This window comes from Neolamprologus multifasciatus, chromosome 10, assembly GCF_963576455.1.
Source record: "Neolamprologus multifasciatus chromosome 10, fNeoMul1.2, whole genome shotgun sequence".
Classification (NCBI taxonomy): Eukaryota; Metazoa; Chordata; class Actinopteri; order Cichliformes; family Cichlidae; genus Neolamprologus; species Neolamprologus multifasciatus.
The window spans coordinates 30,707,408-30,725,773 of record NC_140448.1 but is presented as its reverse complement, the minus strand read 5'-3'; the positions used below and the strand labels follow the sequence as shown (position 1 = coordinate 30,725,773).

The 18,366-nt window shown below is 43.0% G+C and overlaps 1 protein-coding gene across 8 annotated transcripts in view; it reads right to left on the bottom strand.

Annotated features, from left to right (window-relative positions):
* sgcd (sarcoglycan, delta (dystrophin-associated glycoprotein)) overlaps window positions 1-18,366 on the bottom strand; it is a 598,968-nt gene that overhangs the window by 235,019 nt on the left and 345,583 nt on the right. Inside the window, exon 1 of one of the 8 annotated variants that reach the window (XM_085173723.1) lies at window positions 5,992-7,395. The exons of the other annotated variants lie outside the window; for them this stretch is intronic. Within the exon in view, the coding sequence (XP_085029849.1) occupies window positions 5,992-5,994 (3 nt within the window). The 5' untranslated portion in view covers window positions 5,995-7,395. Of the gene's footprint in view, window positions 1-5,991; window positions 7,396-18,366 lie in introns of those variants that run through there. 8 annotated transcript variants of the gene reach the window in all.

Genomic DNA, 18,366 nt, shown 5'->3' with positions numbered 1-18,366 from the left:
GTCTCAGTAACAGAGAGCGTGCAGGAGGAGGCCACGTGCTCGCTCGTTGCAAACGCACTGAACAGACATTACACAGACTTTGTGTCACGGTGAGGTGGACGATGGTGGAACATTCATCCAAATCATTGAATTCAGGTGTTCCAATCACTTCCATGGTGTAAAAAAAAAAGAAAATCAAGCACTTCGACATGCAGATTGCTTCTCCAAACACTCGCTCTCAGCAGCTCGGTGAATTGCAGCGCAGTACCATGATAGGATGCTACTTGTGCAGCAAATCCAGTCATAAGATTTCCTCTCTACTAAATATTCCACACTCAACTGTTAGTGGTATTATAACAAAGTGGAAGTCATTGGCAATGACAGAAACACAGCCATAAATTGGTAGGCTGTGTAAAATCACAGACCAGTGTCAGCGGATGCAGAGAGGTCGCCAACTTTCTGCAGTCGATTGTGACAGACCTCCAGCTCAAGAACAGAGCGTAGAGAACTTGTGGAATTTGTTTCCATGGCTGAGCAGCTGTTCAATAATAATAATGATAATAATAATGGATTGGATTTATATAGCACTTTTCAAGGCACTCAAAGTGCTTTACAATGCCACTATTCATTCACATTCACACACTGGTGGAGGCAGACTGACAGAAGCGAGGCTGCCACATCGGCCGCTCTGGCCAACACCAGTAGGCGGGAGGGTAAAGTGTCTTGCCCAAGGACACAACGACCAGGACAGAGAGTCCGGGGATCGAACCGGCAACCTTCCAGTTACAGATGCGCTTCCAAACCCCCAGCGCCACGGTCGATCTTGGTGATCGACCGTCGATTGCACCAAGAGCAACCCAGAGTGTTGGATGGAGTGGTATAGAGCAGCGGTCCCAAACCCCCGGGCCTCGGACCGGTACCGGTCCGTGAGTCGTTTGGTACCGGGCCGCGAGAGTTGAGGCTCAGGTGTGAAATGTATAGTTTTCAGGGTTTTTATCGGTTTTCAGCGTTATTTTGTTATCGTTTTTATCGTTTACTCTGTTTTCCTGGGTCTTTTCACGTGTGTTATGAATAAATCTTCTTTTTTTCGGTACCAATACTAGTTTTATTTTGTTGTATTTATCCGCGACACCTTAAAGGCCGGTCCGTGAAAATATTGTCGGGCATAAACCGGTCCGTGGCGCAAAAAAGGTTGGAGACCGCTGGTATAAAGCATGCTGCCCCTGGACTCTAGAGCAGAAGACACGTCTTCTCTGCAGAGATGAATCCTGCTTCTCTGTCTGCCAATCTGATGGATGAGTCTGGGTTTAGCAGTTTCCAGGAGACTGGTACATGTTGAGCCTCAGTGTGCCAAGTGAAAAGTTTGGTGGAGGGACTATTAATAATAATAATAATGGATTGCATTTATATAGCGCTTTTCTAGACACTCAAAGTGCTTTACAATTCCACTATTCATTCACTCTCACATTCACACACTGGTGGAGGCAGCTACAGTTGTAGCCACAGCTGCCCTGGGGCAGACTGACAGAAGCGAGGCTGCCATATCGCGCTATCGGCCCCTCTGGCCAACACCAGTAGGCGGTAGGTGAAGTGTCTTGCCCAAGGACACAACGACAAGGACAGACAGAGCTGGATTGAACCAGTTACAAGATGAGCTTCCCAACCCCCTGAACTACGGTTGCCCCACAAATTATGGTGCTTTTCCAGAGTTGGGCTCGGCCCCTTAGTACCAGTAAAATGACCCCTTAATGCTTCAGCATACCAAGACAATTTGGACAAGTTCATCCTCCCAACTTTGTGGGAAAAGTTTGGGGATGACTCCTTACTGTTCCAATGTGACTCCACACCAGCGCACAAAGTAAGGTCCATAAAGAGATGGAGGAGTTTGTGCAGGCCAGTCAAGTTTCTCCACAACTCAACCTGACACATCACCTTTGTGATGAGTTGGGGTCTGTTTTCACCTGGGCATGCGCTGCAGGGACTAGGAGATTTTCTTGAGGTGCTGTAAGATGCTTTTTCCACACATGCAGCTATTTCGTGGCTCACTGTGCGCAGCAGTGGGATGAAAGGCACAGCTGAGGGAGCGTCACTGCTACATCAGAGGCAAATTGCAGTGTTCATGTCAGACGTTGCTGTGGTGTGTGCAAAGCTGTTAAAAGTAAAAAAACCCTCTTTTTTTTTCTTACATGTACTCACAAACCTCCAGGAATGTGCAATAGCTTTTAAATTGGCTGCACAGCTGGTTTTCAGCTCTTGATGGCTACAGCACCAACGGATTACTTTCTAACAGATGCTGTGGCACAACACTGCCCCCAACAAACACTGTACACCAGTTAATGTAACATGCACGTCTTTGGACTGTGGGAGGAAACCAAACTTCTCAAAGAGAACCCACTCAGGACCAGAGAGGACATGCAAACCCCACACTGAAAAAAATTTCTATAAAATAATAGAAAATACTTCTATAAAAATGATCATATGTGCATCGCTGACAAGCTTCTGACATTTTGTTTTTAAAAGTTATTGTGGCAAAACTGCATTTGTATGTCTCCCAGCAGCAAACTTTTAAAACAGGTTGCAGGTGTGGACGAAAAGAAGGTCAATCAAAAACGCACAAAACTTAAGGCTACGTTCACACTGCAGGCGAAAGTGCATCAAATCAGATTTTTTTGACCCTATGCGACCCATATCCGATCATGCTGTGACAGTGTGAATGGCACAAATCCGATATTTTCAAATCCGATCTGGGTCACTTTCGTATGTGGTACTGAATCCGATACATATCCGATGTTTTAGAAAGCTGCTGTTTGATGGTCATGTCGCATTAAATCCATCTTTTACGTCACCGACACAAGACAGACGCCAATTATCAGCGCCGGAGAAGACATCGTGATCGCTTCCTGACCATCCGGTGAAACTGTTGGGAAGACAACGTTGGAGAAACGTGAACATTTTATTTGTACTGTATAATCTGCAGATTCTGACAGAAATCTGCAACTATCCTTTGAAGCAGCGCTCCTCTAAAACAGCAATAAGGATCATTATTAGGTTATTTACATTATTATGTAAATAACAAAATAACTTAAAGCAAAAATTGGGAAACGTAAAGTCCGAAGTCTTCATATTAAGGCCATCTGTCAAACAATACTGTTGCTCTGGGTCTAAACAGAGCGCGTTGTGTGCGACGTCTTCTTTTGCGCATGCGGCCGCTCTGAGCGTTCACACTAGAGCGTGTTTGCTGTCGCATTTTATTTGTAGTGTGAACGAGCAGACAAAACAATCGGATTTGATCAAAAAATCGGAATTGAGCATTAAGACCTGCAGAGTGAACGTAGCCTCCTCGACCAACATCAGTGTTTGACCTCACAAATGTGCTTCTGGAAAAGTCAAATTTATTTATGTGGCACATTTAAAACAACAACTGTTGACTAAAGTGCTGTACATTTAAAATCATCAAATGAGATAAAAACAGGAAGATGTGACAAATTTTAAGAAAAGAAGCATAAAATGAGAAGATTTGAATAAGAAATAAGACAAATAAAAGTAGAACTCATTCTGATTTAAAAGCAAAGGAATAAAAGTGGGTTTTCAAATGGGTTTTGAAAGTGTTTAATGTTGGGGAGGTCCTGATCGGAAGGGGCAGTTTGTTCCAGAGTTTCGGAGCAGTCACAGCAAAGGCCCGATCGATCGCCTCTGTGCTTTAATCTGGACCTTGGGAAAGCTAGGAGCTTTGATCTGCAGACCAGTTCAAAAGATCAGAAAGGTATGAGGGTGCTAACGCATGCAACGCCTTGAAAATGAATAATAAAATGGAAGAGTGGTCAAAAGTTCCTATAAACACTCCTGAAGCTTGTGGAAAGCTTTCCCAGAACAGTTAAAGATTCTATAGCTGCACAGGGTGAGCCGCCACCATGCTAAACCCTGTGCATTAAGAGTGTGTTATCAGTCAAGCTCATATGTAGGGATGGGTACCAGTATGGTTCTGACATAAACGGTAGTAACCAGACCGAAAAGCAGCGCACATTTCGGTGCTTTTTTTTTCCTGAGATGTGATACACTTTGGATTCTAGCCAATCATTTTACGTTTCCGAGGATAGTAGGCGGGTCCAGGTACGTACGTTCTTTTAGAGCAGAGCTACAGATTAAAAATGCCCAAGGCGAAGCGGTCAAAAGTCTGGATGTACTTCACAGCAAAATAAGCAAACTCAGCAGCTGCAACAAGTGCTTTAAGCTGATACTGTGATGCTGTCAAAGGAGGTAACACCTCAAATCTGATGAAACATCTGGCGACGCATAGCGTTTTTTTTAAAAGCCGAGAAATGCGCCGTATTTGATAGCTTGCTGCGAGACCTCACACTGAGCACATCTACTGCGGGTGTGGTGCCTGTTATCGGACCCGGAGTTAGCAACATCCCCCAAAAACCCGAAGAGGAGAGTCCTGGCCCCTAGCCCTGCCAGTGTAGCAGAAATGATGAGGATTATGATGCAGCAGCAGCCGTTCTTCTCTGCGTGAGTAGCTTAATGTTGTTCGTGTGTAATTTACGTTGAGTAGGCTAACCACGTTATTACATTAATGCATGTAAGGTGAACTAGCAAACACCATCATAGCTACATGCAGCTGTCTTCTTGTTTGATGGCAGATACTCCCTTCACCCTGGACAAAAAGGCTAAAATGACCAAAGAAAAAGTGGAAAACAGCTAAACATGAGAGGTTTTTGGACAAAGTTTGTGTTTTTTCCATTGATTAAGCTGCTTCCAGCCAAGAGTGATACCATATATGCCCCATAGCTGCAGAAAAGGCTAACATTGTTATCTTTTTACAAAAAAACAGCTGAACATGAGAGGTTTTTGGACAAAGTTTGTGTTCTCCATTCTTTAAGCACCGGTTCGAGCACCGTTTAAGCACCGGCACCGTTTCAAAAGTACCGGTTTGGCACCGGTATCAGATAAAACCTAAACGATACCCATCCCTATTCAAGACAAGTTCAGAGCTTCAGCGAATGAATGAACACTTTCCTCACTTACTAGCAAGAAAAATCCACTCTGCCTAAATGAAAGTGTCTAAAAGTTTGCTGTCAGAAGTCAAGTTAAAATGGTCCTAATTTGAGGTTAATGTGTTTCAACACTGTTTCATTTGAAGCTCTAAAGTCAGCATTTAAGCTTCCCAACAGTAGTGCGTGTGAAGCTGGGCTCAGAAGAACCAAAGCTCCCTCTGAGTGCCTGTAATGATTTAAAAACAGACATGACTTTTGCCCACTGAGTTATGTGACGGCCGAAGCCAAACAAGACCCTCACTCCCCTCATTCCCCCACCAACACACACGCCCCCGTCACCACAACTGAATCCACACACTCATCCGTCCCAACCAGAGCTGAACGGGAGTCCGTGTCGAAGCATGTGCCTCCTCCTCCTCAGAGACGCACAGTAGCCTGCAGTCTGTCCACATCCACCTTCTTCTTACTTATTTATAGCATCTTGTTCCCCAGAGGTCCAAAGTAATTGAAACCAAATGTGTTGCTGACACTGATACGGAGAGGTGGAGGGGGGCAGATCAGCCCACCCACTCACCCGCCTCCTCCTCCTCTGCTTCTCTATACCCAAAGATTATAGACCAGAGGTGAGATTTACAGTCTTGGAAACAACTTTTCTTTCAATTTCATCTAGAAATAGGGGGGAAAAAAAGTTTCTTCCAACTTTTCTGTTCACAACAAATAACTGAATTACATCGTGTCAGTCTCAGGGGCTCTGCATTTGTAAAGAAGTTATAATGTTTTGCTTTTTTTCCCAGGCCAGTGAGCACCAAGTGGAAGAAAAAAAAAGCAGTTTTCTTCCATCTCCCCCCAGGAGGAAGAAGCAAAGTAAAAAGGACTAACTGCAACTTTAATTTGCTCTCTTTTTTTAAAGCAGGCAGCTTGCAGCAATCAAAGCTCAGTCCACCTCCCCACCCGCCAAAGCCACACCGACAACCACAGTCAATGAGCAGACCCAACAAGGCAGTGAAAGCAAACTTACCATGCTTCCTTCCCCCCTTCTTGTTTGTTATTCCTCTCTTTAGTCCAACTCTTTCCTCCTGGGCCCCTGTTGAGCTCTGCTTTAAGTCGAGGTGTGTCGAGCAGATAAAAATGGACTGGAGCTGCTGCTAAGAAGCTGCATGAGGCCTTCACTGACCAAGTCAGACAGCCGCCCCTCTTTCTTTCTGTCCCCTCCCTGCTGCCTTGCTCACTTGTCAGCTTTTCCAATAACAAACCAACGCCCGCCTCTTTTGGCCGAGTCCCCGAGCTGTGAGCCGCTTCCTGAACGCGTGGTGGACTCCCGTGACCCAGCTGTCTCCCTCTTTTCTTTCTTTTACTGTTTTTTTGAAGCTGCTGCTCTGCTGTGGAGAGTCCTGTTACTCCAGCCCTGTCTGCGAGCTGCAGCCCTGCCTTCTTGCCTTCCAGATTTAGAAACAGAGACACATGTGGGTATGAAGTTTAAAGAGGCGGGGCTTGCCTGAGAGTGTTGTGTTGTCATGACGACCCCTCCTTGTCTACATCTAGAGTTCTGCCCCTGTTGTGTTTTATGAGCAGATACATAGGGGCGAGTTGGGAATATTTTGTGTCTGCAGTCTGCACACTTTCACTTTTGCACCACTCATTAGAATAAGAATCAACTTAGTAAGTATATTTATGCATTTATAGAATCTGCAGGCAGGGAACAAAATGCCATGCACTGGAACTTTTTGCATTTGTAGAGATCAACATCTGTCAAACTGTTCATGTGAGGACTCGAACAGAGGACTCGGAACTCTAACGTATCATCTGGTAACAATTTAACTTTTAGTTACGCTTAAAAAAAAGATCAACGTTCATAAACAATGAACAATACACGGAGCAGGAAGTGTTGGTCTGGATATCTGCACAGGAAGCCAGAAGAGGTTTCTCAGATTTCATACACACTAACACACTTGTGTTCAAGCCTAAGGTAACTGCAGATATTTGATCCATTTATTTAATTAGTCTAATTAATTAAGTGCTTATTATAATTTCTCTGTTATTATGTACTTTATCTACAATTAGAAGGTAAAGTAAGAGTCAGTAAAATGTGAAAAACACCCAGCACTCCATCCTAGAGCACAATAATCCATTTTCCAAAGTACTGAATGAATGATTGTATTATTACACAGAACTACATCCATGCATCCACCCAAACTGCTTTCTTATCTGATTGCTAGGACACTGGAATACAGCCCAGCTGACACCAAGCTATAGGTGGGTCACCACCAGTGTTGGTCAAGTTACTTGAAAAAAGTAATCAGTAACTAATTACTGATTACTTCCCCCAAAAAGTAATCCAGTTACTTTACTGATTACTTATTTTCAAAAGTAATTAATTACTTAGTTACTTTTTAAAAACACGATTTACAACCTGAATAGGTGATAAAGTGATAGATCTTTCAACCCAATTCTACTTTTTCTACATAATCCATCATACAAAATGTAATCAAATGGAAAAGTCTCTTTTTAAAACTTGTTTTATTAGTTTTAATCTTTTAACTTTATGCATCAAGCAGAAATTTAATTATATGCAACATTCTCTGACTGGAAGAAATTAGTTTAACATTTAAACCTATTTTCTGCACATTCCAGCACATAAAATAAAATATTTTGTTTTTGTGTTTACACTCAGTCTTTCAAATAGATGCAAGTAAAACACAGCAGAAAATAAATAAAGTCACAGACTAGCGGTCCTGTTGCTCTATTTTCACCTGTAAAGCAGGAGTGGGGTAGGCGGAGGGTTACCCTGGTGCAGGTGTGCCGCGGTCAGTGGAAGAATCCGCGAGTTTCTCTGTGAGTTTCCCATTACGTCGTAGCTACTCGGTGCTTGTTTGGAAGTTTAGGGGATTTTTTGCTGTAAAAAGAAGTTTTCTTCCCACGCACAACGGACACTAATGTTTTTGTCACTTTTTATGGAATCAAACTCAAAGTAAGGTCAGTACTTCCACGCTTTAAACGCTGCACGCTCATACTCTCTCTGCACTGATATATGATCCATTGTTGATCTGCACACAGCTGTTGTCACGAACGTCGCACTCGCTTACGTCACTGTCATGAGACATTCTCGCAAAATAAATCACGGTTTTAGTAACGCAGTAACGCAGCGTTCCTACGGGAAAGTAACGGTAATCTAATTACCGTTTTTGCAATAGTAATCCCTTACTTTACTTGTTACTTGAAAAAAGTAATCGGATTACAGTAACACGTTACGCGTTACTGTCCATCTCTGGTCACCACCAGTGTACTTTACACTAAAGGAAGACGCCTGAGTACTTGGGGAAAGCCTGAGACAGACAGGACTGAGCAGCAGCCTCAGTGGATCTTGCCGCCAACAGACTGAATATAATAGATATATAAAAGATAGCTTGTAGGTCTAAAACTAATAAGCCTGTGTGGTCAGGAGAAAGCCATTTGTTCTAATGAAAAACAGGGAAGGCCTCAGGAGGACATAGAAATGTATCCAAACATGGCGACCTTAATCTATGACCTCAGCTTTCGATGACCTGATGAGTTCTTGGTCTCATTTATTAGTTTCAGGTCTTATTCAGTAAAATTAGAATAAAATTGGAGAGTAAAACAGTTAAAAGTTGTTAAACTTTATAACTCACAAGTAGTTAAACTAAAAGTGTTCAGCGTCCCTTGGTTTCTCAGTCGGATCTGCACTCGTGTCCAGTTCCAAAACACCAGGATGGTGATGGTGAAATGCTCAGCTTGAGGCCAGGTCATGTGACTCACACAGGATGTCAGAACAAGGCATTGGACAAAACCATAATTGTGCACGTTTCTTTTCTTTCTTTCTTTGGTTCAAATTAACTCAATTTTTCTGCCGGAGTCTCCAGCGTCACGTCAGATGTCGGTGGGCCAAAAATAAACTTGCTATTAGTTGAAGTTTCAAAATCCAATCAATTACTGCCTGAGTCACTGCTGCTAATTGGTGAGCTGCGCTCACTGGCAGAGTTTTAAAAATGTGGAAAGATGTGGAAGCAAAATCGTAAAAAAAGCTCAAACTGACACAAGCTAAGCTAAGAAGAGAGCCAAAAAGCGGAGGAGCAAATAGCCTCTTGACCCCCTGACTTCCAGCACTCTTGGCTGTGAGGCAAATTGTCTCATCTGCAGAACTCTTCACCACAGACTCATGTTGCACAGCAGCGCTACAGGCGTGCGCAGTGTGACGCTGAGTGTGACAGCAGGTCAGAACCTGCTGCTTGTGCTGCTGCTGTTTTACTCAGACATATTTGTGATAGTTGTAACATCAGGAATGAATTTAAAATTAAGTTTGCAGCACGATAACAAGAACAACATATGTTCAGGGTCATAATGAACTTCCCATGACAGACATACGGTCCACGCTCATCTCACATCAGACTGTGTTAGGAGACAAGACACAGAGAAAGTTGAAATCCACTTTACAACCGTGGCGAGTGTTTCTGGGAGAAGCACTCCAGTTTCAGAGGCAAAGGGAGGTCACGATAAGCACTGGTGTAGTGCAAATTGCTCTCTCTCCTTGAAGCTAATAATATTTTTGGCTGTAGCTTCTGCACACTTCACTTTATGAGCCTGTTTGTTGTCGTTACTCATGTGCATTCATATTCTTTTCTCTTTTATTTCAGATTGAAACATCACAGCTGCCCAAGTTTCAGCGACTCGAGACCGAGGGGAGTGCGTGCGCGCGCGAGACCCGCCACGTGACTTCAAGAGCGAGCGATTTACAGAATGCAAATTCCTCTCCTCCACTTTAATGTTCTGTGGCCTGACAGCGAGGGAGGAAAAAGCCTCGCAAAGCTTCTCCTACAAAGCTCCACTTTCTTTTCGCCCCTCGTCCTCCCTCTCCTCACAGCCACACTGATCCCATTCTCTTTGCCTGCTTGTTTGTGGTGAGACTGATTTTGTAGGTTAGGGAAATACTTCGTGCTTTGATGTTACATCCAGCAGCTTCACAGTACTGCGCCTTTGATAAGAAAATGCAAGGTGCTTTTATTATTAAAAGAGGTTAAAAATCCTTTTATATGCCCATGAAGAAGGTTAAGCTCCAAATACATCCGCACTCCAAATTCACATCTGTAAGCCTGGTAATTTCTACATTTCTCATTCTGATATCTATATATATATATATATATATATATATATATATATATATATATATATATATATTTGTATTTTCCCCTTTAATTCTCACATAAGCCACGGCGAGAACGCAGCCGCCCTCTCTTAGAAGCGCTGCCTAGAAAGAAAAGAATAATAGCGATCATTGTCTAACAGGCAAGACAAGTCCAGAATCTTAAGTGGGCAGCTGGGATGAAGGCTGCAGAAAGCAGGGGAACCTCACTATTGTCCCTTGGCTGCTGCCGGAGCTCCACTTGATGATGTATTAATCAATAAATAAAATGGGAAATCCCTAATAGGCTTGTGGAGAAGAGAGGAGGAACGCAGCGAAGCTCCGTCTAATAATGAAGATGCAGCGTAGGCAAAGCCGCAGGGGAGGCGAGGATCTCATGCACAGACAGATTTTTAAAGAAGAGTTTAAAAGAGGCGATGGAGGAGATAGCGGAGCGATAGATGGAGTCGGTACATGCTGCAGAGCTGATGTGGAAGCAGAGGAGAAGATGAAGTCTTTCAGATAAATGTCAGTGGGCGGAGCTGAAGTCTCAGATTATAAATCCAAAAAAGGATGAAAGCACATGAAGCCAATTTTCAGCTAGACCAGATTATTCATCATGTTTAAGATGGCATCAAATCCTCTTGAAAAGTTGGTAAATTTTCATAGTTGTGTAAAAAATACACACTTGAACTTCTTGTGGATTGACACTTGGCCTCTGGCAGCGGTTTATAAAGTTATTCCTCTCATCACCTCCCACTGAGTGCATGTGAAGGACCAGGGTAGTAATTATCCTCGACTTTAACGGCTCACGCACTCCTTCGGCTTCTTTCAGACGAAGCGTGGGAGGAAGTGCGCATAGGCAGGAGGACATGAGCCCTGCACGCTGCCCTTTTACCTCCGTCTTTATATATCAGAAACACAACATTTCAGCCTGTAGACATTCAATAGGCAAACCTTCATCAGGAGTGTGCGGGAGTCTTTTTAGTGTAATTACTCAAATTCACTGGGAACGTCTATGTTAGCTTGTTTGGACTCTTGAAATTGAGATCTCGAGGGTTTTATCCTGATATAATGAAACTGTTACTTGATCCAGTTCAAGCCACTAGAACCTGGGTCTGGAAAGCAGGACAACGAGCTCTCTGCAGCTACAGCCGTGTTTTTATCAGAGCATACCGTGAAAACTTCAACTACTCAAAGCCAGATTAGTCAGGAACAAAGCGCGCCAGAGTGTCGAGGATGACGGCGGAGGCCATTTGTGGAAGAAACATGTGAAAAGACCTGCTTATTTGTAGTCACAGCTAATACGTTTTAGTAGGCACAGTGCTGGAGGATAAACTAAATGATCAACAATGTCATAACTGAATTTAGTTTTCTGTTATTTGATTGAAAACATCGATTCCAAGAGGTTGATAACGAAAACAAAGTTGTAGGGCCACAAACTGCAGTTCCCTTAGAGGCCACAAGGGGCTCGCTCCAAAAGGGAGCGAAAAACGGACAAAAATCTTTGCAGATTCCTCCTTCATAACAGGAACACAGACTCTCTGCCATGTTTGTGCTATCAGTGCTTTCACAAGTAAACTACAATAATCAGACAACCCTCGAACAGGCACTTGGTGTTTGTGGGAAGGAAAAACTCCCTTACTTACACTTATTGGGCTTTTATTGACTTAATTTAACTACATTTATTTGTAGCTTGTAGATACTTGTAACACTGTAATGTCCACTTTGTTTTCCACCCTGAGATCTGCATTTGACTTCTTCAATTCAATTCAATTCAATTTTATTTATATAGCGCCAAATCACAACAAAAGTCGCCTCAAGGCGCTTCATAGATACAGAGAAAAACCCAACAATCATATGACCCCCTATGAGCAGCACTTTGGCGACAGTGGGAAGGAAAAACTCCCTTTTAACAGGAAGAAACCTCCAGCAGAACCGGGCTCAGGGAGGGGCGGGGCCATCTGCTGCGACCGGTTGGGGGTGAGGGGAAGGAGACAGGACAGACACGGTGTAGAAGAGAGCCAGAGATTAATAATAACTAGAGATGGACCGATCCGATATTACGTATCGGTATCGGTCCGATACTGACCCAAATTACTGGATCGGATATCGGCGAGAAATAAAAAATGTAATCCGATCCATTAAATATCCAAAAAGCACCTCACAAAACTTGCTACGCGGCATAACTCGGCTCATAACCGTAGCACGTAGCAGCAGTATGCATCACGTGATAGAGCGGCTGTGCGTTTTTGTAGCCTTGCTAGCAAACCAGCATTTCATCTATGAGGACGTTTTCCCAGAGAGAAGTAAAGCAAGTGTGTAAGTTCATCTCTGAATGTCTGTAAAGCATTCCCACGTTAAGCTTAACAACCATACCTGGAGCGACTGCCTCTCTCTTTCTCTCTCTCTCTCTCCTGCTGCTTCAATCGTGAAACTGCTTAATGATCAGCTGATCGGCTTTTCTGTCGCGAGTCCGTCTCTCTTCTTAGTTTTTGGCCCACTTCTCACCAGAAAGAGGAAACCAGCGGCTGAACAACAGCAGCACGTTTAAGCTTGATAAGCTGTTGTTAGAATTTATTTAATATTACTTTCTACACCAGCTGGTAATTGTGCAGGGGCGGATCTAGCAAAGTTTAGCCAGGGGGGCTGATAGGGCATGAACAGGGAAAAGGGGGCACAAAGACATACTTTTCTTTCTTATTCTCATTTAAAATGTCTAGTTTTTAATAAATAATTATCTGACTCTTACACCCAAAGTTTTAATCTTGTGTAAAATATATAGAAGTCCATTACTGTATATAGTAACTGTTAAGTCTAATATACCCTAGTAAGCTATAGTACTTTTTCCTTTGGGAAGATACCATCTGTGCAGTCTGCAATTCTGTTGAAGAAAGATGTTGAATCTATTTAATTATTCTTGAAAAATAATTTATTTTTGTGCATTTTCCCCCTGCATCAAATTAAATTTGATTACATCGATTAAGCATCATGAGGTGGAGGGTGGTTCCCTATTTTTTTATTTTTTTTTGCTGGGCGTTTGCAACCCTATTATTTAGGTTGCTTAAAATTTCTTCTAAGTACTCTTTAAAATACCAGAATAGGGAGGATGGAGCAGGTTTAACTTTATTAGATTGATCAGTGTTGCTGAACTATGACATATTTTGGACGCAGTGTATTTTTTACATACAGGTATAACAGAGTAGCTTTAGTGTTGTTATTTATTTAAACTTGAGTATAAACTTATACAAAAAGCAGCAAGATATTAAAAAAACGTTTTGTTGATTAAAAAACACACTATATCGGATTCATATCGGTATCGGCAGATATCCAAATTTATGATATCGGTATCGGTATCGGACATAAAAAAGTGGTATCGTGCCATCTCTAATAATAACTAATGATTAAATGCAGAGAGGTGAGTGAAGAAGAAGCCCAGCACCCTGAGTGAAATGCCAGTATTTTATTTGCCTGTAACTTTGAACTAATTAGCCTATATATGTATGCACAGAGTAGTTCATGAATGCGGTTTGTTAACCAGGTTCAACAGTGTTTGCTTCTTTTGGCTTTAAGAAACATGGCAGCAGCAGTCAAACTGCTACCACGTTCACTGCATCCATGCTTCATGTTGTCTATGGTCCATTTGTGCACTGAGTAAATAAAGGAAAGCAAAAGTTGTGAGTAAAGGGTAAAAGCACTGGTAGGTAGGTTGTGCATTACTGCTCTGACTGAGCAATCGAAGCACTTAAGGTAGCTGCTGGTAAAGAAAAACACTTGACTACTGCCGATGCGTTACACAACCATAAAAAAAGCAACAAAACAGCCGTGTGTTTGTGTGTGCTGATCGCCCCGTCGTGACACGAGACATACTGTTATGGAACATTTCACATTACACTCACCTAAAACCAGCTCTAAAGAAAACGGATGGACAGGACAGAGTCAAACGGGAACAAACTGTCACCGTTTTTAGGTTAAAATGAAAAGTTCTAAAAAGCAAAATAAAAACTTTTTGCTCTGACGTTTCGTCTGCGAGGACTGACGATGTGGTATTAGGTGTTTTTATGCATCTGTCACATACACTGTAGACTTTATCTGTTTTGAATTGCTTGCAGTTTGTTTCCTGGCATATGTGTCTCTGTAATTTACTGCAGGATGATATTTGAACGTTTTGTACTGTTTTCCAGTGTGGACCCCAGGAAGAGTGGTTGTTGCTGTGGTAACAACTAATGAATGAATAAAGAGTGAAAGAAATGAAACAAAAACATCTTTGACATACCTGAACACATGAATAACTATGTGTGGGAATAGTTTAGATGCTCTAACAACACATAAAATGAATGATTTTAGATGTATTTGTCGAGATAGAAAGAACAGATAAATGACAAGTGTAGTTTACGTTGTGTACCTTTGATTCAGGCACATGCAGGATCATTTCATTTCTGGGTTAAAGCAGACAGCACTGTTTGATGTTACATAACTGCTTTGATCAGAAATCACAGCACAGTTTATATTTTGGAACCAGTTTCTGTATTTTTTTAGCATCTGTCTGAATCTATCGATCAACTCTTTAGCAGAATTCCAGTTTAACCAGTACCTCACAAATCTCTCCAAACGGGACCTATTCTGCTTAGGGATGCAACGATACCAATTTTTTCAAACCGATACGATACCGATACTTGGATCTGAGTACTTGCCGATACAGAGTACAAAAACCGATACTTCTACCACACACACACACACACACACAAATGCAATGAATTGGAAGACAGGTTTTATTTTATTCTCTGCCGATAAAAAATAAAATCTTAATAAAAATGACCACAAAAAAATTTCAAGTGAAAAATAAGCACTTCTGTTAAATTATTGCAGAGTCTCCACATTGTAATTTAACAAAATATCACTGAACTATTGGCACTGTCTCGAGCTTTCAGAATAATAAATAAACACTTCTGTTTATTTATTATATTTCATATCGCAGCTCGAGTATGCTGAGAAGAATCCTATGTTTTCCACGACCGGCATTGGCTGGTCATCCAGAGCGATAAAATGAGTCAGAGCCTCTGTTATTTTAACTGCTCGTGGATTTTCTCTTGACATTTTTCATCGCTTTTCCAAAACCTGAGTTAAAGTTGGCTGTTCCGGTCCACACTGCTGACATTTTGTTTAGCCTAGCTACAGCAGCCTCCAGTTTCTCTTTTTTATCTGGAGCCACCAGTCTCACTCGCCTAACCCTGTGCCTGTTTAGTGCGGGATGTCCCCTAGTGGCCAATCTAAAAAACTACAACAGAAATGACCAGCCACCCTCTGATTAATGAAATAAGTTAGTATCGGTTCATGGGATCGGTTAACTTTTACGAGTATGAGTACACACACATTTTACAGTATCGGCCCGATACCCGATACCAGTATCGGTATCGGTGCATCCCTAATTCTGCTCATTTCCAACTCAATGTTTTTTATTCTTGCACTCTACTCAAGTTGTTTTGCATGATTCACAGTCCAAACACAATTTGTATTTAACTTGCTGGGTCTTGGTGCAAGCCAGCAGTTTGACCAAAAGCTGTTTTTGCCCCTTGCAAACAGAAGGTTTAAACAGCCTGTACTTACAGCCACCTGCTACCAGAGCTGCATGTATGCGATTAGCATTAGTATATTAGCATTATCCCCCATCAGAAGCTTCATACAGGTACAAGCCTAGACAAAGGTGATAAACTGAGTGTTTAGACGGGACTGTAGCCCAGTGATGCTCCATCAGGACAAGCAAGACACCTAAAAATAGACAAAAATTAAAACGTGCAGAAGTGAAATGTGTCATAAAACTTCTTGCCTGTTTGCATCCTTTATATCGCTGCCATCTTGTGGCTGCAATGGACTATAGTTGCTGGAAGACGTGCTTGGCTTGGATCCCACTGGACACTGTAGTGTGTCTCCATTTCACTGATGTGTCCATCTGTTAAGAAAGACTTTTGTGGACAAACCTTCAGCCTTCAAAGGAAGCCTGATGGGGATTTAGCGAGAGGCAATGACTCTGCTTTTGCTGCTCTGAGATCAGCTACAAGCCATCCCGAGTGTGGAAACGTATCTACCAGTGATAGATGAGTATTCTGTTACTTATCACTCCGGCCAAAATGTGTGATGTGGAGACGATGGAGAAAAACGTTTTCAATAACTCTTCTCGAGATTAGCAAGGAAAGCCTTGACGACGGAGAGAGATGATGTCGTATCCAGTCTAAAGAATCTCAGCCAGCACTTTCACTTGGTTGGTTGGTGCCAAGTTGAATCAGCTGTTTTGCCAACACACAGTTTTCATTCAAAGTTTAATCCTGCTGTAAACATCGACAGTTAAACATATCACACACCACTCAAGCCTTTAATTAAATCTGTGATTTAATATTAATATTACCGCTTTAAAGGTCGAGATGTATGCTTGCTTTCCCAAACCCATTAACAGCTGTTTTTTCAGAGATAAGTGGTCCTATGAGGACAGCCGCTACAAAAATACCTGAAATGAGCTCAGCTTTCAGCAGTAATGATGATCCATAGCACTGTATGGGAATGGGCCTGTGTAGGCTCTCAATGATCCAGGTCATGGTAGTCTTAAGAACTTGAAGAGAGGTTGAACTTCAACTTTTTAAGATGTTTTGCATCACATCCAAGAGGCTTCCGGTGAAGAGTCCCAGGTTACAAACTCCTAGTGTGGCCTGTCCGGTGGTCGTTACACCCCTTTGATCATGCGAGTCATTACATGAGCGAAGGTGAGAAAAAAGGCATGGGTCTTTCCCATCACAGGGGCCAACAGGTGACAGCTCAACCATCGTGTGCTCACCTGAGGCAAGGTTTGAGTGCGGTTTAAAATCCCAGGGAAGGAATTGTCATGGTCCCTGTGCCTCCCCGGCCAGCCCAGTGTGGCCACAAGTGTTTGTTGTTTTTCTCTCTCTCCTACCTGTCTGCCTGGGCGGAGCTCTGATTGGGCTCCCGCCCTTGGCCCACGCACCTGCAGCTGATCTCGAGTGAATTGCAGTTGATGTCTGGCTCTTCTTAAGGCTGGTGCTCTGAGCTATTCGTCGCTGGAATATTGAGTGACCCTCATCAGTATTGCCTGGCTTCATTGTGAATCAGTTGTTCCCGTGCTCGCCGCCGAGTTACCCTCGTCTATGTTTATAGGTTTTTCTGGACCCGCCCGTTTTGATTCCTGGACCCCGTGAGTGTGAGTGGGTTGCTCGTGTGAGGAGTGTTTGGACAAGGAGCGGAGCGAGTGTGAAGAAGTGTGTTTCCCCCCTTTTGATCCCCGGGACCCTGGTGTCCCCCCCCCCCCCCCCCCCCCCCCCTTCACGTGTACATAGCGCACCGGAGTGATTAATAAAGTGTTGTTGAACCGTGCTACCTCAGTCTGTGCCTGAGTCCGTCCACCACCGTGACAGGAATCTGTTCATGAAATAGTTTTATGTGTACCGAAATGTCTTCATGATGTTTTACTGTGTCTTTTGCTTCTAAAATATCCATCATCAACTAATTAATTTTTTTGTAACATAGAATTTTAACTGTTTAACAATACAAATAACAATGGTTTACAATGCTGGAGCTACTAAGGAGTGCAGACGAGTGAAAATGTCCATGTGGAGCGCAGAAAGCACTTGTGCACAGCACTGCTGCAGAAGCTTCAGGCCCATAGGAGCCATGTTTACTATGGGTCCCCACCACTGGAACATTCTCTGCATAACAAACACAAGAAAGAAAATCCCTTTTGCACTGCACAACATTGCTGCACATAAACTGCAGAACTTCCCCACATCCCCCCTGCAAGTTTTCCCCTCACAGTGTGGCTCAGTCAGCGGCTGCTTAGCTAAAAACCCTGTGCTCCAGGCTCCACCTTTCCATGTTTAATTCATCCAATTAGATTACTCCTGCCTCCGAGAAACATCTGAATAACAAATAAACCAATCTGTGTGTTCAGTTCCTTTTCCTGTCACTTCATAAATCCTCCTCTGTGTATATGGATGAGAGAACGGCCTCGCCGACGTGTTTGTGCGAGCTTAGACGAGAGGCCGTGTCGCACGCTGCTCTCAGCCGTCTTTGTCCATCGTTCGCGCGTCTGTCAAGTTTCGCCGAAATCTCCGTCCGCGTGTCCGTCCGGATTCGTCTCTGTACATTGTTCCCATGGCGATGCATAATGAAGGCTGTTTTTCATCATGTTTTTATGTGACTGCACCGTACAGCAGAGTGTCTGGATCGTTCCCAGCCTCTTTCTGCCTGCGTCTG